The 22,833-nt window shown below is 43.6% G+C and overlaps 1 protein-coding gene across 5 annotated transcripts in view; it reads left to right on the forward strand.

The window, feature by feature from the left end:
* Positions 1-22,833, forward strand: part of smoc1 (SPARC related modular calcium binding 1) — a 272,407-nt gene that overhangs the window by 61,423 nt on the left and 188,151 nt on the right. For 2 of the 5 annotated variants that reach the window (XM_055862443.1, XM_055862442.1), the window contains exons 6-9: positions 8,525-8,578; positions 9,955-10,002; positions 16,238-16,327; positions 17,202-17,282. In XM_055862443.1, the coding sequence (XP_055718418.1) occupies positions 8,525-8,578; positions 9,955-10,002; positions 16,238-16,327; positions 17,202-17,282 (273 nt within the window). The remainder of the gene's footprint in view (positions 1-8,524; positions 8,579-9,954; positions 10,003-16,237; positions 16,328-17,201; positions 17,283-22,833) is intronic. The other 3 variants (XM_055862444.1, XM_055862445.1, XM_055862446.1) reach the window with 3 other exon arrangements.

A 22,833-nucleotide genomic window follows, 5' to 3' on the forward strand; every position in this document is an offset into this window, starting at 1 on the left:
ACAGCAATGCTGAAATTGGATGGGAACACTTTCTGACTGTTATTTTCCCACTGAGAGAAAGAGGTCATTCTCTGAGCTTAGTATGGCTAGTGCCAGATATGAGCTGCTAACACAGGTGGTCTACATTTAGGAGCAGAAAGGGATCACACCTCTGGCTACTGAGACAAGAACCAGCACCCGCTGTCTCTATTCTCTTTGATTCACCTGGTCCACATTCTACACCACGCCCTCTTCCTGCCCATTCCTCCAATCAGCATCCTCCTCTCCCATTCTTCCAATCAGCAATCAACAACAATTGCAATCCAGCACGGAAACATGTCCAGTCATGGCCAAGAACAAATCATTTGGTATTTTGGGAATTACTGCAATGTACGATATGATAAAACCACAAAGATCTTACACTCTTTTGTCCTGCATAAGATCCAATATCTTCATTATTGTTTCTTGTAAATTTATTTATTTCACTCTGTGTGTTAGGAATGAGCACGGCTATCCGGATATCCGAACGAACGTTAGTATTCGATTACTTGAGTGGTCAATCAATCAATCAATCAATCAAATAAATTAGAATTTAAACTATCCGGATATCTGAAAAAAAATACATAATATTTTTTGGAATAATGAAATAATGTGGAATGTGTGTGTCAACTCTACAACTCTACAATCCCAGTAACACTAAAGCTGGTCACAGTTGGGATCAATTCCATTTCGCAAGTTGGCATTTATTGTCATGAATCTTGCCCTGTAGGCAGTTCTGCACTGGTCATTAGCTGGCACTGCCACAAAGTTACGAAATCTGATTTTAAACCTTAACCGTTTTGGCAAGATTCATGGCAATAAACGTCCCCCTGCTTCCATTTCAGTTAGAAATTATATTTCAAATTCAACTGAATTTCCTCACCCATCTACACACAATACCTCATAATGATAAAGTGAAAACATGTTTTTATACATTTTTGCAGATGTGTTGAAAATGAAATACAGAAATATCTAATTTACATACAGTAACAGTCAAAAGTTTGGACACACCTACTCATTCCAGGATTTTTCTTAATTTTTTACTATTTTCTACATTGTAGAATAATAGTGAAGACATCAGAACTCTGAAATAACACATATGGAATCCACTAGCAGTTCTGGGGGGGGGGGGGGGGGGGGGGGGGGGGCAGTGCCCCTGTGACAACAATTATGGACCCCCTTGTGGAGTATGAAATAATTTTTACATAACAATTTTTTGCTATCGTTCTTTTTTTTTTTACATCCGTTATTAATGTAATTGGCCCCAGCTTGCCCCCCCCCAGTTGAAGTGGTCTAGAACCGCCATTGCTGGAATCATGTAGTAACCAAAAAAGTGTTAAACAAATCAAAATATATATATTTGATTTTAGATTATTCAAAGTAGCCACTGTTTGCCTTGATGACAGCTTTGCACACTCTTGGCATTCTCTCAACTAGCTTCATGAGGTAGTCACCTGGAATGCATTTAAATTAACAGGTGTGCCTTGTTAAAAGTTCATTTGAGCCAATCAGTTGTGTTATGACAAGGTAGGGGTGGTATACAAAAGATAGCCCTAATTGGTAAAAGACCAAGTCCGTATTATAACAAGAACAGCTAACCCAATTTGTAAGTCGCTCTGGATAAGAGCGTCTGCTAAATGACTTAAATGTAAATGTAAATGTAAAATAAGCAAAGAGAAACGACAGTTCATCATTACTTTAAGACATGAAGGTCAGTCAATCTGGAAAATGTCAAGAACTTTGAAAGTTTATTCAAGTTTTGATATCTTCACTATTATTCTACAATGTAGAAGATGGTGAAAATAAAGAAAATCCCTTGAATGAGTAGGTGTGTCCAAAACTTTTGACTGGTACTGTAAGTTTTCAGTCCCCTGAGTCAATACTTTGTAAAATCACCTTTGGTAGCGATTATAGCAGTGAGTCTTTCTGGGTAAGTCTCGTAAGATCTTTCCACAACTGGATTGTGAAACATTTGCCAATTATTCTTTAAAACATTCTTCAAGCTGTGTCAAGTTGGTTGTTGGTCATTGCTAGACAACCATTTTCAGATCTTGCCGTAGATTTTCAACTAGATTTAAGTCAAAACTGTAACTCGACTGCTCAGGAACATTCACTGTCTTCCTGGTAACCAACTCCAGTGTAGATTTGGCTTTGTGTTTTAGGTTTTTATCCTGCTGAAAGGTGAATTAATCTCCCAGTGTCTGGTGGAAAGCAGAAGTAACCCGGTTTTCCTCTAGGATTTTGCCTGTGCTTAGCTCCATTCCGTTTCTTTTTTATCCTGAAAAACTCCCAAGTCCTTAATAGTTCCAAGGATACCCATAACATGATGCAGCCACCACTTCGCTTGAAAATATGGAGAGTGGTACTCAGTAATGTGTTGTATTGGATTTGCCACAAACAGGGCAAAAAAGTCAAAATTCTTTGCCTTGTTTTTTTTTGCAGTATTACTTTAGTAATTTGTGGTTAAACAGGATTTGGAATATATTCACATGACTTGGACTCACAAATGTTTTGTCACTCATTTTGTGGCACAGTGTCTACGTGGATTACTCTACACGCAGCCATAGACAGTAGCCGCAGCATCACCCTTGTGGCGAAAAAAAACCCATCCAAGTTTTCAACAGATTGGCTAGTGAAATGCACACTCAGCGTTCTGATTGGACCAGCAAACTGTCAATCAACACAGGTTGGGTGAGCTAGCGAACAGATTGCGGATTTGCTGTACAGCTATAGATCGATATAGGATCGGGTACAGGACAAACGTCAAAATATAGGAATTCATTATTACTGTGGGGAAGACGCACGTCTCTCCAATCCCGCCAATGGAGAGCGCTTTGTTCTCTTGTTGAAATGTTGCTTTCACACGTTTAAATGTGTAACGGATGTGAAATGGCTAGCTAGTTAGCGGGTACACGCTAGTAGCATTTCAATCAGTTACGTCACTTGCTCTGAGACTTAAGTAGTGTTGCCCCTTGCTTTGCAAGGGCCGTGGCCTTTGTGGAGCGATGGGTAACGATGCTTCGTGGGCGACCGTCGTTGATGTGTGCAGAGGGTCCCTGGTTCGCGCCCGTGTCGGGGCGAGGGGACGGTTTAAAGTTATACTGTTACAAATGCATGTGGTAAATCTATATTACATAATAATTCATAATTACTACAATAATTGCTAGCGTGTCATCGTTACATCCCTGTACAGTTTATTGCAACATGACAGTGTTTCATGTTAGGGGTTAGGGTTAGGGGTTAGGGTTAGGGGTTAGGGTTAGGGGTTAGGGTTAGGGTTAGGGTTAGGGTTAGGGGTTAGGGTTAGGGTTAGGGTTAGGGGTTAGGGTTAGGGTTGGGGTTAGGGGTTAGGGTTAGGGGTTAGGGTTAGGGGTTAGGGGTTAGGGTTAGGGGTTAGGGTTAGTTTGTTAGTTCATGTTTTTGATAGGCCTATGGTACATTTTCATTTTGCCAATCATTTAATGGCCTGCTCGGAGTTTATAGTGCAGATGAATATTCGTAAGATTCATGAAGTAGAAGTTATGTTTATTTAATTCCATTTATGTTTTCCAGGGCCTCAGTGTGTCTCTGTCATTCTGGTTGTGCTTCCTGTCTGTTTCCCAGGGTTCAGTGTGTCTCTGTCATTCTGGTTGTACTCCCTGTCTGTTTCACAGGGTTCAGTGTGTCTCTGTCATTCTGGTTGGGTTTCCTGTCTGTTTCCCAGGGTTCAGTGTGTCTCTGTCATTCTGGTTGTACTTCCTGTCTGTTTCCCAGGGTTCAGTGTGTCTCTGTCATTCTGGTTGTACTTCCTGTCTGTTTCCCAGGGTTCAGTGTGTCTCTGTCATTCTGGTTGTACTTCCTGTCTGTTTCCCAGGGTTCAGTGTGTCTCTGTCATTCTGGTTGTGCTTCCTGTCTGTTTCCCAGGGTTCAGTGTGTCTCTGTCATTCTGGTTGTACTTCCTGTCTGTTTCCCAGGGCCTCAGTGTGTCTCTGTCATTCTGGTTGTGTTTCCTGTCTGTTTCCCAGGGTTCAGTGTGTCTCTGTCATTCTGGTTGTACTTCCTGTCTGTTTCCCAGGGTTCAGTGTGTCTCTGTCATTCTGGTTGTGTTTCCTGTCTATTTCCCAGGGTTCAGTGCATATAGAAATAGGCTACGTCGCTCCACGCTTTGGAGTCAGAACGTTCAATAAGGCTTGATGATGATTGAATAAGAGAAAATTGTTTGCCCCACCAAGATGTACAGTTTTTTTATGCATGTCAGCAAAGCCACTACTAGCTGATATAGCTGACTTGCTTAAACAAATGTAAAAACATTTCTACTGAAAAACTATGGCATAAGGGAACGATAAGCGGATAAGAGACAATCCGTAATTTGGATTAAGGTATTAATGAGCGAGCTGAGACGGATGTAGTCAATATAACTATTTGTTCAGCACTTTTGAAATGTACAGCGACAGAATTCAGAACATGGGCCGTTCTTATCCGTCCCTACAGTATTCTCCTTGTACACCAAGTCAGAACTGTGGGGTAAATATACAGGCCATATAAGCAGACAATGAAAGCTCTTACAAGTCAGAACAGTAGGACCAAATTATTAGGGTGAGGCACATGGGCAACTAACATCTTACTACACAACATACACTTAGTATTACTTTCCTAGCTACAGTATACATATCTCCCTGGCATATTACATCATTTATGCAGCAGCATACAATACATTTTTGGACTCATCTTGTTGTGCTGTGCTCACTTGAACAGGAAGGTGGTGCAGCAGTCCTTCTTCTGGGCAAAATTTGTCATCAAACTATGTCATCGAGGTCTGGCATTCTCTGGATTTATGGTGCTTTCAAGACAACTGGGAACTCTGGAAAAAAAACAAGGTCGAATCATGACGTCAGTGATCTTTAAGTCAGAGCTCTAGAAAGAGGCCCGAGTGCCCAACTTGCAATTCCGAGTTGGATGACTGTTCAACACGTATTTTCCCAGGCGGAGCTCGTTTTGTTCCACGTTCCCAGTTGTCTTGAACTCACTGAACTCTGAGATTTCCCAGTTCCGAGTTCCCAGTTGTCTTGAAGGCGGCAGAAGTCATGCTGGATTGACAGTATGGCCAATGTATTCAACCTTTTGTGGCCCATGGTGTTGAATGTTTATCTATTTAAGCTTGGAAAAGAAACCCTTAAACCCAGACTTGGACCACGGACCCTCTCCACTGAATAGCAGGCTAGTGATTGCTTTGCAAGGCGTGCAGTTAGCCACTGATTCCTTCCAAACCACTCATTGTTGAAATTGCGATTTCCAATTGTTGTGTCATGTTTATGTCCAATGAGCACAAATACGTTTTATCTATAATTTCTCTTCATTATTTCTCTTCGTATGACAAGGATTATAAAGGATTTGCCAGTAGATTGTCGACTTGATTCATGATGATGACTGTTAGCTCACATTTTGAAAGTATGATGTTGACATGATCAGTCCAATCAAAGCTCAGGTAGATATAACGTGATTTGACGTCATTTGATTTCCGGCCATTGACATTGAGCCTTCTTGGATGGGCATTTTTTATGTAAATCTATGGCAGCACCCAAAGGTGCTTGAATTTTCGAGCTCTGCCCGTAGATTTTGCGGTGACGTAGTGTCTCCACGAGTGACAGAACACTGAGCCAATCACGGCGCAACTAGAGAACATTACCAACCCTACGCTACATATTGTCCCCATGAGTGACAGAACACTGAGCCAATCACGGCGCAACTAGAGAACATTACCAACCCTACGCTACATATTGTCCCCATGAGTGACAGAACACTGAGCCAATCACGGCGCAACTAGAGAACATTACCAACCCCTACGCTACATATTGTCCCCATGAGTGACAGAACACTGCTACATTTTGGAGCTGCTCAAGAAAGTAAAAAATGAGACCATGTTTGTATGCGGCTTTAGTAACTCATTGATTTTTGTTGTTTGAAAAACGGATATGTGACACGTATTAATAACAAAATAACAGGTGGGGCTCAAAACAGGTCCTGAATGACGGATCGCAACTGTGTTGAAATATCATTAATAATTTCATTCATAATCATTAAGTCTGATTTAATACGAATATATCAATGTAACAATGGGATGTGGATATTGTCTATTTCACGTTGTAGAACCCGTTTATTGGTTTGTAATTGGCATTTGGGTAATTGTATGGTCCTGGGGACCAGGTGGTTGTATTATGCCTACCTGTCTGAGCTCCTGAGAGATAGATTTCATTTGATTTCTCAAGGGGAGGCTGTCCAGTCTGGCCCTCTACCTGTGTCCGTTCAGATAGGACAGGTTAAGCCTGATACAGAGGCTATTTATTTTGGGGATATTGCCCATGTGTATTTGGAAAATCTACTTGTATATTTTGTATGATAAGGCTCTTTCACCGTTGGATGCCCAAGACTTGTAAAAAAAATTATACTCTGAGCACATCAACCTGCCTCTGCTGATGTCATGCCCTTAGGACAGCAAGGGCCCTATTTTACAATTATATCATCAAAATAATGAAAAGGGCTGTCTGCTAGCCTCAATAAATACGATTTGTCAATAAATAAGAAGTCGTTGCATGGATATACTATTCTTTTACTTGACTTGAGACCTGACATGACCTGTTTTAGAATGCACGACTTGGACTTGACTAGAGTCTCGACCCATCCTACTTGGGACTCGACTTGAGACTCGGACCTTGTGACTTGAGACTTGCTTGTGGCTCGAATAATAGTGACTTGCCCCCCCCCCCCCCCTCTGGAGTAACTACAATATTGTTTATCCATCCTCAGTTTTCTTTTATCACATCCATTAAACTCTGTAACTGTTTTAAGTCACCATTTTCCTCATGGTGAAATCCCTGAGCAGTTTCCTTCCTCTCCTGCAACTGAGAACTGATTTAGGAAGGACGCCTGTATCTTTGTAGTGACTGGGTGTATTGATACATCATCAACAGTGTAATTAATAACTTCACCATGCTCAAAGGGATATTCAATGTCAGCTTCTTCTTTTTTTACCCTTTTTTTGTTACCCATCTACCAATATGTTCCCTTCTTTGCGAGGCATTGAAAAAACCTCCCTGGTCTTTGTGGTTGAATCTGTGTTTGAAATTCACTGCTCGACTGAGGGACCATACAGTTAATTGTATGTGTTGGGTACAGAGATGAGGTAGTCATTCAAAAATCATGTTAAAACACTATTATTGCACACAGAGTGAGTCCATGGGACTTATTATTTGACTTGTTAAGCAAATGTTTACTCCTGAACTTATTTAGGCTTACCATAACAAAAGGTGTTGAATACTTACTGACTCAAGACATTTCAGCTTTTAATTTGTAATTAATTTGTAAAAAAAAAAAAAAAAAAAAAAAAAAATGAAACATCATTCCACTTTGACATCATGTGGTATTGTGTTTAGGTGACAAAAATATATATATTTTAGTTCAGGCTGTAACACAACTAAATGTGGAAAAAGTCCAGGGGTGAGAATACTTCCTGAGAACTGTAACCTCAGGAATACCAAACTTGAAATGCAGTACACTCTTAGAAAAAACGGTTCCAAAAGGATCTTCAGCTGGCCCTATAGGAGAACCCTTTTGGGTTCCAGGTAGAACCCTTTTGGATTCCAGGTAGAACCCTTTTGGGTTCCAGGTAGACCCCTTTTGGGTTCCAGGTAGAACCCTTTTGGATTCCAGGTAGAACCCTTTTGGATTCCAGGTAGAACCCTTTTGGGTTCCAGGTAGAACCCTTTTGGATTCCAGGTAGAACCCTTTTGGGTTCCAGGTAGAACCCTTTTGGATTCCAGGTAGAACCCTTTTGGATTCCAGGTAGAACCCTTTTGGATTCCAGGTAGAACCCTTTTGGATTCCAGGTAGAACCCTTTTGGATTCCAGGTAGAACCCTTTTGGCTTCCAGGTAGAACCCTTTTGGATTCCAGGTAGAACCCTTTTGGGTTCCAGGTAGAACCCTTTTGGATTCCAGGTAGAACCCTTTTGGATTCCAGGTAGAACCCTTTTGGATTCCAGGTAGAACCCTTTTGGATTCCAGGTAGAACCCTTTTGGCTTCCAGGTAGAACCCTTTTGGATTCCAGGTAGAACCCTTTTGGATTCCAGGTAGAACCCTTTTGGATTCCAGGTAGAACCCTTTTGGCTTCCAGGTAGAACCCTTTTGGGTTCCAGGTAGAACCCTTTTGGATTCCAGGTAGAACCCTTTTGGATTCCAGGTAGAACCCTTTTGGATTCCAGGTAGAACCCTTTTGGGTTCCAGGTAGAAACCTTGGTGGAAAGGGTTCTGCATAGAACCCAAATAGGTTCTACCTGGAACCAAAAATGGTATCCTATGGGGGCAGCCGAAGAACCCTTTTTAGGTTCTAGATGCCACCTTTTTTCTAAGTGTGTGCTGAAACAACTCGTCCACCCAACTCAGCCGTCTCCAGCGCCTTCTACCACATTATCAACTGCCCCTGTTCATTCTCTATCGCCTGTCAACCATCTTACGTCATCATACGTTTGCAGGAAACTTCCGTGAATTTATGGGAACTCATGCTGGGACAAGTGACAAGTTGTCAGGTAGTAACTACTTCCAATCGCCTCCCATTAATTAATTAATTCAATTTCAACTCTTTCCCTCTTATATTAATTCTAATTTGGTCGGATTGTCTATTGAATTCTGAATTCTGTCAATGCCCTCTGAACCCGTGCATGCCAACCTAGCTTGACTATCTGCATGCTCAGAAAAAGAGGAATGCTATTCACTGTTACATGCCTATTCCATGTCTGACTGTAGCCTACCAGGGGGGTCTGGGGCAGTGGACCACATTGTTTGGTTATGATTGCTACTATTATAGAAGGTGTAGCCAAACTAATATCCTCTTGTCAGTCAGAAGGTTTTTAGTGAGGTGAGGACTGTCTAACCTTGGTCTCTATCCTATACTGAAGGTCTACAGGAGACTTCTCTACTGTCTGTCTGTCCTGTAGAATAGAATAGAGTGTGTGTGTGTGTGTGTGTTTAGTGTGTGTGTGTTTAGTGTGTGTGTGTGTGTGTGTGTGTGTGTGTGTGTTTAGTGTGTGTGTGTGTGTTTAGTGTGTGTGTGTGTGTTTAGTGTGTGTGTGTGTGTGTTTAGTGTGTGTGTGTCTGTGTGTGTGTGTTTAGTGTGTGTGTGTGTGTGTTTAGTGTGTGTGTGTGTGTGTTTAGTGTGTGTGTGTGTTTAGTGTGTGTGTGTGTGTGTTTAGTGTGTGTGTGTTTAGTGTGTGTGTGTGTTTAGTGTGTGTGTGTGTGTGTGTTTAGTGTGTGTGTGTGTTTAGTGTGTGTGTGTGTGTGTGTGTGTGTGCGTGTGTGTGTGTGTTTAGTGTGTGTTTAGTGTGTGTGTTTAGTGTGTGTGTGTGTGTGTGTGTTTAGTGTGTGTTTAGTGTGTGTTTAGTGTGTGTGTGTGTGTGTGTGTGTGTGTGTGTGTGTTTAGTGCGTGTTTAGTGCGTGTTTAGTGTGTGTGTGTTTAGTGTGTGTGTTTAGTGTGTGTGTTTAGTGTGTGCGTGTGTGTGTGTGTGTGTGTTTAGTGTGTGTGTTTAGTGTGTGCGTGTGTGTGTGTGTGTGTTTAGTGTGTGTGTGTTTAGTGTGTGTGTTTAGTGCGTGTTTAGTGTGTGTTTAGTGTGTGTGTGTTTAGTGTGTGTGTTTAGTGTGTGCGTGTGTGTGTGTGTGTGTGTTTAGTGTGTGTGTTTAGTGTGTGCGTGTGTGTGTGTGTGTGTGTGTTTAGTGTGTGTGTGTGTGTGTGTGTGTGTGTGTGTGTGTGTGTGTGTGTGTGTGTGTGTGTGTGTTTAGTGTGTGTGTGTGTGTGTGTGTGTGTTTAGTGTGTGTGTGTGTGTGTGTGTGTGTGTGTTTAGTGTGTGTGTACTGTCCTGTTCTGTCCTGTAGAAGAGATGTTGTATAAAGTTGTGCTTTCTCTTTAAAGGGTCAGTAACTGATAAACCATCTGGACCTCCTAGTTCCGGGAGAAAAGGTGAGCAGAGATCCGCCAGCTGTGGTGTGTGTGTGTGTGTGTGTGTATATATGTGTTTTCAAATCAAAATCAAATATTATTTGTCACATGCACCGAATACAACAGGTGTAGACTTTACCGTTAAATGCTGAATACAACAGGTGTAGACTTTACCGTTAAATGCTGAATACAACAGGTGTAGACTTTACCGTTAAATGCTGAATACAACAGGTGTAGACTTTACCGTTAAATGCTGAATACAACAGGTGTAGACTTTACCGTTAAATGCTGAATACAACAGGTGTAGACTTTACCGTTAAATGCCCCTTAACCAATAATGCAGAGTTAAAAAGCAAGAAAAATTGTAAACGTGCCACTGGTTTTCTGCCTGCTTGAACGCCAATAGCTCAGATACACATGAAAACATGAAATGACCCAGGGAATCGATACAACATCACTCAGAGATGCACAAAAACAATAAATAACATTCAAAATGGGTGAACCTTTCCTTTAATGATGGTGTTGGATTCGTGGGTGAACAATGGAGTACAGGAGGGGACTAAGCATTCACCCCTGAGGGACCCCCGTGTTGAGGATCAGCGTGGCAGACGTATTGTTGCTTACCCTCACCACCTGGAGTCGGCCCGTCAGGAAAGTCCAGGATCCAGTTGCAGAGGGAGGTGTTCAGTCCCAGGGTCCTTAGCTTAGTGATGAGCTTTGAGAGCACTATGTTGTTGAACGCTGAGCTGTAGTCAATTAACAGCATTTTCACACAGGTGTTTGTTTTGTCCAGGTGGGAAAGGACAGTGTGGAGTGCAATAGAGATTACATCATCTGTGGATCTGTTGGCGATTGGAGTGGGTCCAAGGTGTCTGGGATGATGGTGTGTGCCATGACCAGTCTTTCAAAGCATTTCATGGCTACAGACGTGAGTGCTATAGGGCAATAGTCATTAAGACAGGTTACCTTGGCATTCTTAGGCGCAGGGACTACAGTGGTCTCTCTTGAAACATGTAGGTATTACAAACTGAGTCAGGAAGAAGTTGAAAAATGTCAATGAAGTCACTCGACAGCTGGTCAGTGCATGCTCTTGAGTACGTGTCCTGGTAATCCGTCTGGCCCTGCGGCCTTGTGAATGTTAACCTGTTTAAAGGTTTTAGATCGGCCACGGAAAGCGTGATCACGCAGTCGTCTGGAACAGCTGTGTTTGGTTCGTGAGAGAAGCAGACGTTCCATTTTCGAGCGTCTGTGATTTTGGGCCTGGGCCGGGATGACCAGTATGTCCCTTCACCTCCGACTCACTGACGTAGAAGTCGTCGTCCAAATCGAGGTTATTGATCGCTGTTCTGATGTCCAGAAGCTCTTCACGGTCGTAGGAAAACGATGGTGGGAAACATTATGTACAAAATTGCATTGGTCAGGAGCTGTAAAATAGCTGCTGCTCCCTCCAGCACCATTCTCATAGTGTTTGTTTGGGTAATTCGTTTCTCTGTGTTCGTTTCTTTGTATTTGTGTACAGATGAAATGCACTGCACTCAAACATCTCCCCCTCTCACCGCATCGATTCTTATTTGACATTCTGATAAATATATTAATCACCGCATCGATTCTTAGTTTCATCAAGGCACATATTTGCCATTCTGATAAATATATTAATTACCGCATCGATTCTTAGTTCCATCAAGGCATATATTTGCCATTCTGATAAATATATGAATTACCCAATTGAAGTGGTAAAGGTATTTTCAGTTGCTGCTTTTAAATTTTTTAAGTGTTAACAATTATTAACCTTCCAGGCTTCTCCAGCATATGCATTGAAAAGTAAAAGATGCCTGATCTCACACCAAAGGCTAACCCCTAGAACCATGCTGCTGACCCCCCAGGCACTGCCCCCAGGCCCTGCCCCCAGGCCCTGCCCCCAGGCCCTGCCCCCAGCCCCAGGCCCCCAGCCCCAGGCCCTGCCCCCAGCCCCAGGCCCTGCCCCCAGCCCCAGGCCCTGCCCCCAGGCCCTGCCCCCAGCCCCAGGCCCTGCCCCCAGCCCCAGGCCCTGCCCCCAGGCCCTGCCCCCAGCCCCAGGCCCTGCCCCCAGGCCCTGCCCCCAGGCCCTGCCCCCAGCCCCAGGCCCTGTCCTCAGGCACTGCCCCCAGGCCCTGCCCCCAGCCCCAGGCCCTGCCCCCAGGCCCTGCCCCCAGCCCCTGCCCCCCGCCCCAGGCCCTGCCCCCAGCCCCAGGCCCTGCCCCCAGCCCCAGGCCCTGCCCCCAGCCCCAGCCCCTGCTCCCAGCCCCAGCCCCTGCCCCCAGGCCCTGCCCCCAGCCCCAGGCCCTGCCCCCAGCCCCAGGCCCTGCTCCCAGGCCCTGCCCCCAGGCCCTGCCCCTAGGCCCTGCTCCCAGCCCCAGGCCCTGCCCCCAGGCCCTGCCCCCAGCCCCAGGCCCTGCCCCCGGGCCCCATTCCTCTGTGGAATATCAGCCCTGAAATATATACATTCACTACAGCCGTGTCTGACTGTTGTCATTTGCAAGCCCCAGGAGTGGTGTATAGCCTACTGCAGGAATGGGAGGGAGAACAAGCGGGGATCGGTAGGGGGTGGGAGGTGGGGGGGTGGGGTGGGGGGGGGGGGGGGGGGGGTACCTGCATGATGAAGCCGGTCTTCCTCACATGTAGGAGATCATGTTACACAGTTTGCATGAGATGCACTCCAGTCCCTCAGGGAACAACAGAGCAGGACAGCTCCTGGGTTAGAGCAACACATTACAACAGAGCAGGACAGCTCCTGGGTTATAGCAGCACATTACAACAGAGCAGGACAGCTCCTGGGTTTTATCAACACATTACAACAGAGCAGGACAGCTCCTGGGTTAGAGCAACACATTACAACAGAGCAGGACAGCTCCTGGGTTTTATCAACACATTACAACAGAGCAGGACAGCTCCTGGGTTAGAGCAACACATTACAACAGAGCAGGACAGCTCCTGGGTTAGAGCAACACATTACAACAGAGCAGGACAGCTCCTGGGTTATAGCAGCACATTACAACAGAGCAGGACAGCTCCTGGGTTTTATCAATACATTACAACAGAGCAGGACAGCTCCTGGGTTAGAGCAACACATTACAACAGAGCAGGACAGCTCCTGGGTTTTATCAATACATTACAACAGAGCAGGACAGCTCCTGGGTTAGAGCAACACATTACAACAGAGCAGGACAGCTCCTGGGTTAGAGCAACACACTACAACAGAGCAGGACAGCTCCTGGGTTTTATCAACACATTACAACAGAGCAGGACAGCTCCTGGGTTAGAGCAACACATTACAACAGAGCAGGACAGCTCCTGGGTTTTATCAACACATTACAACAGAGCAGGACAGCTCCTGGGTTAGAGCAACACATTACAACAGAGCAGGACAGCTCCTGGGTTTTATCAACACATTACAACAGAGCAGGACAGCTCCTGGGTTTTATCAACACATTACAACAGAGCAGGACAGCTCCTGGGTTAGAGCAACACATTACAACAGAGCAGGACAGCTCCTGGGTTAGAGCAACACATTACAACAGAGCAGGACAGCTCCTGGGTTAGAGCAACACATTACAACAGAGCAGGACAGCTCCTGGGTTTTATCAACACATTACAACAGAGCAGGACAGCTCCTGGGTTAGAGCAACACATTACAACAGAGCAGGACAGCTCCTGGGTTTTATCAATACATTACAACAGAGCAGGACAGCTCCTGGGTTTTATCAACACATTACAACAGAGCAGGACAGCTCCTGGGTTAGAGCAACACATTACAACAGAGCAGGACAGCTCCTGGGTTTTATCAACACATTACAACAGAGCAGGACAGCTCCTGGGTTTTATCAACAGATTACAACAGAGCAGGACAGCTCCTGGGTTATAGCAACACATTACAACAGAGCAGGACAGCTCCTGGGTTAGAGCAACACATTACAACAGAGCAGGACAGCTCCTGGGTTAGAGCAACACATTACAACAGAGCAGGACAGCTCCTGGGTTTTATCAACACATTACAACAGAGCAGGACAGCTCCTGGGTTAAAGCAATACATTACAACAGAGCAGGACAGCTCCTGGGTTATATCAACACATTACAACAGAGCAGGACAGCTCCTGGGTTTTATCAACACATTACAACAGAGCAGGACAGCTCCTGGGTTTTATCAACACATTACAACAGAGCAGGACAGCTCCTGGGTTAGAGCAACACATTACAACAGAGCAGGACAGCTCCTGGGTTAGAGCAACACATTACAACAGAGCAGGACAGCTCCTGGGTTATATCAACACATTTAAGTGTCACTGTGACACACATTGTGGAGGCCCTACAGTTACACAGCAGGACTTTGCCTTTAGCCGTTGCCAGGTCAGAAAAGGTTCCACATCCCATAGCAACAGCTGACAGCAGCATGTTAGAATCTTCAGAGGGTCACATGTTACCTTTGAATCCGCTTGATTTGCTACCTCCGCCACCTGACTGCCTGACTGGTATAGTAAGTGACCAGGGTCCTCTGTGGTTTGCTTGACGGACCCAAAACAGGAGACAGTGGTATGTCTACCCAACGTCTAGGTAAGTATATGGTAGGCTGGCTGATACAGTACACTATCCAGAGTATATGGTAGGCTGGCTGATACAGTACACTATCCAGAGTATATGGTAGGCTGGCTGATACAGTACACTATCCAGAGTATATGGTAGGCTGGCTGATACAGTACACTATCCAGAGTATATGGTAGGCTGGCTTATACAGTACACTATCCAGAGTATATGGTAGGCTGGCTGATACAGTACTCTATCCAGAGTATATGGTAGGCTGGCTGATACAGTACACTATCCAGAGTATATGGTAGGCTGGCTGATACAGTACACTAATGTCCTCTAGAAGTCTTCAAGTCAACTAAATTAGCTCCTCTAAGAAAGAAAGGGGACATTGACATAGGTTTAGGTCCTCTAACCAAGAAATGGGACATTTACATAGGTTAAGGTCCTCTAATCAAGAAAGGGGACATTTACATAGGTTTTGGTCCTCTAACCAAGAAAGGGGACATTTACATAGGTTTAGGTCCTCCAACCAAGAAAGGGGACATTTACATAGGTCTAGGTCCTCCAACCAAGAAAGGGGACATTTACATAGGTTTAGGTCCTCCAACCAAGAAAGAGGACATTTACATAGGTTTAGGTCCTCCAACCAAGAAAGGGGACATTTACATAGGTCTAGGTCCTCTAACCAAGAAAGAGGACATTTACATAGGTTTAGGTCCTCCAAACAAGAAAGAGGACATTTACTTAGGTTTAGGTCCTCTAACCAAGAAAGGGGACATTTACATAGGTCTAGGTCCTCTAACCAAGAAAGGGGACATTTACATAGGTTTAGGTCCTCCAACCAAGAAAGAGGACATTTACATAGGTTTAGGTCCTCCAACCAAGAAAGAGGACATGCTACAGGTTTCTCTTCTACGGCATACTCTATAGCCACCATCACCAGGTGCTCTTGTTCCAGTGCAGGGTTCTCTGGGCTTTCCTTAACGATGATACCATCACAGAACAGAGAGCTGTGAGAACAGGTTAAAGGTTTTGGAAAGGGTAGTCTTAACCTGCTCTCTCTGATTCTGATGCGGGTCGAACAGTGTACGGGTGGGAGGGGGTGGGTTATAGAGGTTTTCCGTACGTGCGTGTGTGTGTGTGTGTGTGTGTGTGTGTGTGTGTGTGTGTGTGTGTGTGTGTGTGTGTGTGTGTGTGTGTGTGTGTGTGAGTGTGAGAAAGAGTTTGTGAGAGTTAATGTGTGGTCTGTTTGTGTACGAAAGTGAGAGATGTGGGAGACCCTCCTTCCTACTATCCTCTCTGTCTCTCTCTCTCTGTCTCTCTCTCTCTCTGTCTCTCTCTCACTCTGTCTGTCTCTCTGTCTCTCTCTCACTCTGTCTGTCTCTCTGTCTCACTCTCACTCTGTCTGTCTCTCTCTTTCTCTTCCTCTCTCTTTCTCTTTCTCTCTCTCTCTCTCTCTCTCTCTCTCTCTCTCTCTCTCTCTCTCTCTCTCTCTCTCTCTCTCTCTCTCTCTCTCTCTCTCTCTCTCTCTCTCTCTCTCTCTCTCTCTCTCTCTCTCTCTCTCTCTCTCTCTCTCTCTCTCTCTCTCTCTCTCTCTCTCTATCCTTTCTTTTCTGAGCTCTTGGCCGGGCCATGTGCAAATCCCAACCATTCAACAGTTCTGGAGAGTAGATTGTATTAACCTCAATAATGGTAGTCTCTTTCCGTTTCTTTCTCACTCTCAACCCAGATGATGGCTCCAAGCCCACGCCCACCATGGAGACCCACGCACTGCCAGATGGGGATGGTAGGTTCTTCATCGTTTCTCCTCATCTTCATCATTGTCCTCCTCATCATCCTAAATCGATAAATGACCCGGTAGGTTACTAAGTCGATGTATGACCCAGTAGGTTACTAAGTCGATGTATGACCCAGTAGGTTACTAAGTCGATTTATGACCCAGTAGGTTACTAAGTCGATGTATGACCCGGTAGGTTACTAAGTCGATGTATGTCCCAGTAGGTTACTAAGTCGATTTATGACCCAGTAGGTTACTAAGTCGATGTATGACCCGGTAGGTTACTAAGTCGATGTATGACCCGGTAGGTTACTAAGTCGATGTATGACCCGGTAGGTTACTAAGTCGATGTATGACCCAGTAGGTTACTAAGTCGATGTATGACCCGGTAGGTTACTAAGTCAATGTATGACCCAGTAGGTTACTAAGTCGATGTATGACCCGGTAGGTTACTAAGTCGATGTATGACCCGGTAGGTTACTACGTCGATGTATAACCCGGTAGGTTACTAAGTCGATGTATGACCCAGTAGGTTACTAAGTCGATGTATGACCCAGTAGGTTACTAAGTCGATGTATGACCCGGTAGGTTACTAAGTCGATGTATGACCCAGTAGGTTACTAAGTCGATGTATGACCCGGTAGGTTACTAAGTCGATGTATGACCCGGTAGGTTACTAAGTCGATGTATGCCCCAGTAGGTTACTAAGTCGATGTTCAGTAGCTGAACCTGTGATTACTACAACGTTGTGAATGTGAGCCGACGTGACTCCTTATACTACATGTCAGAGAGGCGTGTTTGTTCTACACAGCGTATTTCTGAACGTTCCAAACACATTCTATCCTGCTAAATGCGCCGCTGTTCTCGACCTGTCTCGTTGCAGAGATTACGGCTCCGACCTTGTGGATCAAACAGCTGGTTTATAAGGAGAGCAAACAGAACAGTTCCAGCACCAGGAGACCAGGTGAGAGCTGTCTACAATGTTCAATCTATTATGGTTAACTTTCCCATCAAACTCTCACTGCTGAATACTGGCTTAATTCAAGGGCCAATCTGGGATTGATTTTAGAGTGGTTACATTTCTCCAGCTCTATCCCTCTGCTTTTTACCCCACAAAAGAGTTTTGGGAAAACCCCTTTCTCCTTGTTTGAATCGCAGATTGCACCTTTAAATTCTAAAATGATTAAGATATTTGATTTGGGTTTATTTTACTCTTGCTGATTTAAGTGTGAGACTGGCAGCTAATTCATTCTGGTCTCCCTTTGATACTACTGCCAGGTCAGCTAATGTATTCTGGTCTCCATGTGACACTACTGCTACATCAGCTATTATATTCTGGTCTCCCTATGATATTACTGCCAGGTCAGCTAATATATTCTGGTCTCCCTATGATACTATTGCCAGGTCAGCTAATATATTCTGGTCTCCCTATGATATTACTGCCAGGTCAGCTAATATATTCTGGTCTCTCTATGATACTACTGCCAGGTAAGATAATATATTCTGGTCTCCCTATGATACTACTGACAGCTCAGCTAATATATTCTGGTCTCCCTATGATATTACTGCCAAGTTAGCTAATATATTCTGGTCTCCCTATGATACTATTGCCAGGTTAGCTAATATATTCTGGTCTCCCTATGATACTACTGCCAGGTCAGCTAATATATTCTGGTCTCTATGATACTACTGCCAGGTCAGCTAATGTATTCTGGTCTCCCTATGATACTATTGCCAGGACAGCTAATATATTCTGGTCTCTATGATACTACTGCCAGGTCAGCTAATATATTTTGGTCTCTATGATACTATTGCCAGGTCAGCTAATATATTCTGGTCTCTATGATACTACTGCCAGGTCAGCTAATATATTCTGGTCTCTATGATACTACTGCCAGGTCAGCTAATATATTATGGTCTCTATAATACTATTGCCAGGTCAGCTAATATATTCTGGTCTCTATGATACTACTGCCAGGTCAGCTAATATATTCTGGTCTCTCTATGATACTACTGCCAGGTCAGCTAATATATTCTGGTCTCTATGATACTACTGCCAGGTCAGCTAATATATTCTGGTCTCCCTATGATATTACTGCCAGGTCAGCTAATATATTCTGGTCTCCCTATGATATTACTGCCAGGTCGGCTAATATATTCTGGTATCCCTATGATATTACTGCCAGGTCAGCTAATATATTCTGGTCTCCCTATGACACTACTGCCAGGTCAGCTAATATTTTCTGGTCTTCCTATGATATTGCTGCCAGGTCAGCTAATATATTCTGGTCTCTATGATACTACTGCCAGGTCAGCTAATATATTATGGTCTCTATAATATTATTGCCAGGTCAGCTAATATATTCTGGTCTCTATGATACTACTGCCAGGTCAGCTAATATATTCTGGTCTCCCTATGATACTACTGCCAGGTCAGCTAATATATTCTGGTCTCTATGATACTACTGCCAGGTCAGCTAATATATTCTGGTCTCTATTATACTACTGCCAGGTCAGCTAATATATTCTGGTCTCCCTATGATATTACTGCCAGGTCAGCTAATATATTCTGGTCTCTCTATGATACTACTGCCAGGTAAGATAATATATTCTGGTCTCCCTATGATACTACTGACAGCTCAGCTAATATATGCTGGTCTCCCTATGATATTACTGCCAAGTTAGCTAATATATTCTGGTCTCCCTATGATACTATTGCCAGGTTAGCTAATATATTCTGGTCTCCCTATGATTCTACTGCCAGGTCAGCTAATATATTCTGGTCTCTCTATGATACTACTGCCAGGTCAGCTAATATATTCTCGTCTCTATGATACTATTGCCAGGTCAGCCAATATATTCTGGTCTCTCTATGATACTTCTGCCAGGTCAGCTAATATATTCTGGTCTCTATGAAACTACTGCCAGGTCAGCTAATATATTCTGGTCTCCCTATGATATTACTGCCAGGTCAGTTAATATATTCTGGTCTCCCTATGATACTACTGCCAGGATAGCTAATATATTCTGGTCTCTATGATACTACTGCCAGGTAGGCTAATATATTCTGGTCTCCCTATGATACTACTGCCAGGTCAGCTAATATATTCTGGTCTCTATGATACTACTGCCAGGTCAGCTAATATATTCTGGTCTCCCTATGATACTACTGCCAGATCAGCTAATATATTCTGGTCTCTCTATGATACTACTGCCAGGTCAGCTAATATATTCTGGTCTCTATGATACTACTGCCAGGTCAGCTAATATATTCTGGTCTCCCTATGATACTACTGCCAGATCAGCTAATATATTCTGGTCTCCCTATGATACTACTGCCAGGTCAGCTGATATATTCTGGTCTCCCTATGATACTATTGCCAGGTCAGCTAATATATTCTGGTCTCCCTATGATACTATTGCCAGGTCAGCTAATATATTCTGGTCTCCCTATGATATTACTGCCAGGTTAGCTAATATATTCTGGTCTCTCTATGATACTACTGCCAGGTAAGATAATATATTCTGGTCTCCCTATGATACTACTGACAGCTCAGCTAATATATGCTGGTCTCCCTATGATATTACTGCCAAGTTAGCTAATATATTCTGGTCTCCCTATGATACTATTGCCAGGTTAGCTAATATATTCTGGTCTCCGTATGATACTACTGCCAGGTCAGCTAATATATTCTGGTCTCTCTATGATACTACTGCCAGGTCAGCTAATGTATTCTCGTCTCTATGATACTATTGCCAGGTCAGCCAATATATTCTGGTCTCTCTATGATACTTCTGCCAGGTCAGCTAATATATTCTGGTCTCTATGGAACTACTGCCAGGTCAGCTAATATATTCTGGTCTCCCTATGATATTACTGCCAGGTCAGTTAATATATTCTGGTCTCTATGATACTACTGCCAGGTAGGCTAATATATTCTGGTCTCCCTATGATACTACTGCCAGGTCAGCTAATATATTCTGGTCTCTATGATACTACTGCCAGGTCAGCTAATATATTCTGGTCTCCCTATGATACTACTGCCAGATCAGCTAATATATTCTGGTCTCCCTATGATACTACTGCCAGGATAGCTAATATATTCTGGTCTCTATGATACTACTGCCAGGTCAGCTAATATATTCTGGTCTCCCTATGATACTACTGCCAGATCAGCTAATATATTCTGGTCTCCCTATGATACTACTAACAGGTCAGCTGATATATTCTGGTCTCCCTATGATATTACTGCCAGGTCAGCTAATATATTCTGGTCTCCCTATGATATTACTGCCAGGTCAGCTAATTTTGTCTGGTCTCTCTATGATACTACTGCCAGGTCAGCTAATATATTCTGGTCTCTATGATACTACTGCCAGGTCAGCAAATATATTCTGCTCTCCCTATGATATTACTGCCAGATCGGGTAATAGATTCTGGTCTCTATGATACTACTGCCAGGTCAGCTAATATTTTCTGGTCTCCCTATGATATTACTGTCAGATCGGCTAATATATTTTGGTCTCTATTATACTACTGCCAGGTCAGCTAATATATTCTGGTCTCTCTATGATACTACTGCCAGGTCAGGTAATATATTCTGGTCTCCCTATGATATTACTGCCAGGTCAGCTAATATATTCTGGTCTCTATGATACTGCTGCCAGGTCAGCTAATATATTGTGGTCTCTATGATACTACTGCCAGGTCAGCTAATATATTCTGGTCTCCCTATGATATTACTGCCAGGTCAGCTAATATATTCTGGTCTCCCTATGATATTACTGCCAGGTCAGCTAATATATTCTGGTCTCCCTATGATATTACTGCCAGGTCAGCTAATATATCCTGGTCTCCCTATGATACTACTGCCAGGTCAGCTAATATATTCTCGTCTCTATGATATTACTGCCAGGTCAGCTAATATATTCTGGTCTCTATGATACTACTGCCAGGTCAGCTAATATATTCTGGTCTCTATGAAACTACTGCCAGGTCAGCTAATATATTCTGGTCTCCCTTTGATACCACTGCCAGGTCAGCTAATATATTCTGGTCTCCCTATGATACTACTGCCATGATAGCTAATATATTCTGGTCTCCCTATGACACTACTGCTACATCAGCTAATATATTCTGGTCTCCCTATGATATTACTGCCAGGTCAGCTAATATATTCTCGTCTCCCTATAATAACTACTGCCAGGTCAGCTAATATATTCTGGTCTCCCTATGATACTACTGCCAGGTCAGCTAATATATTCTGGTCTCCCTATGATATTACTGCAGGGTCAGCTAATATATTCTGGTCTCCCTATGACATTACTGCCAGGTCAGCTAATATATTCTGGTCTCTATGATACTACTGCCAGGTCAGCTAATATATTCTGGTCTCCCTATGATATTACTGCCTGGTCAGATAATATATTCTGGTCTCTATGATACTACTGCCAGGTCAGCTAATATATTCTGGTCTTCCTATGATATTACTGCCAGGTTAGCTAATATATTCTGGTCTCTCTATGATACTACTGCCAGGTAAGATAATATATTCTGGTCTCCCTATGATACTACTGACAGCTCAGCTAATATATGCTGGTCTCCCTATGATATTACTGCCAAGTTAGCTAATATATTTTGGTCTCCCTATGATACTATTGCCAGGTTAGCTAATATATTCTGGTCTCCGTATGATACTACTGCCAGGTCAGCTAATATATTCTGGTCTCTCTATGATACTACTGCCAGGTCAGCTAATGTATTCTCGTCTCTATGATACTATTGCCAGGTCAGCCAATATATTCTGGTCTCTCTATGATACTTCTGCCAGGTCAGCTAATATATTCTGGTCTCTATGAAACTACTGCCAGGTCAGCTAATATATTCTGGTCTCCCTATGATATTACTGCCAGGTCAGTTAATATATTCTGGTCTCTATGATACTACTGCCAGGTAGGCTAATATATTCTGGTCTCCCTATGATACTACTGCCAGGTCAGCTAATATATTCTGGTCTCTATGATACTACTGCCAGGTCAGCTAATATATTCTGGTCTCCCTATGATACTACTGCCAGATCAGCTAATATATTCTGGTCTCCCTATGATACTACTGCCAGGATAGCTAATATATTCTGGTCTCTATGATATTACTGCCAGGTCAGCTAATATATTCTGGTCTCCCTATGATACTACTGCCAGATCAGCTAATATATTCTGGTCTCCCTATGATACTACTGCCAGGTCAGCTGATATATTCTGGTCTCCCTATGATATTACTGCCAGGTCAGCTAATATATTCTGGTCTCCCTATGATATTACTGCCAGGTCAGCTAATTTTGTCTGGTCTCTCTATGATACTACTGCCAGGTCAGCTAATATATTCTGGTCTCTATGATACTACTGCCAGGTCAGCAAATATATTCTGCTCTCCCTATGATATTACTGCCAGATCGGGTAATAGATTCTGGTCTCTATGATACTACTGCCAGGTCAGCTAATATTTTCTGGTCTCC

The sequence above is a fragment of the Salvelinus fontinalis genome, chromosome 15, assembly GCF_029448725.1.
Source record: "Salvelinus fontinalis isolate EN_2023a chromosome 15, ASM2944872v1, whole genome shotgun sequence".
Classification (NCBI taxonomy): Eukaryota; Metazoa; Chordata; class Actinopteri; order Salmoniformes; family Salmonidae; genus Salvelinus; species Salvelinus fontinalis.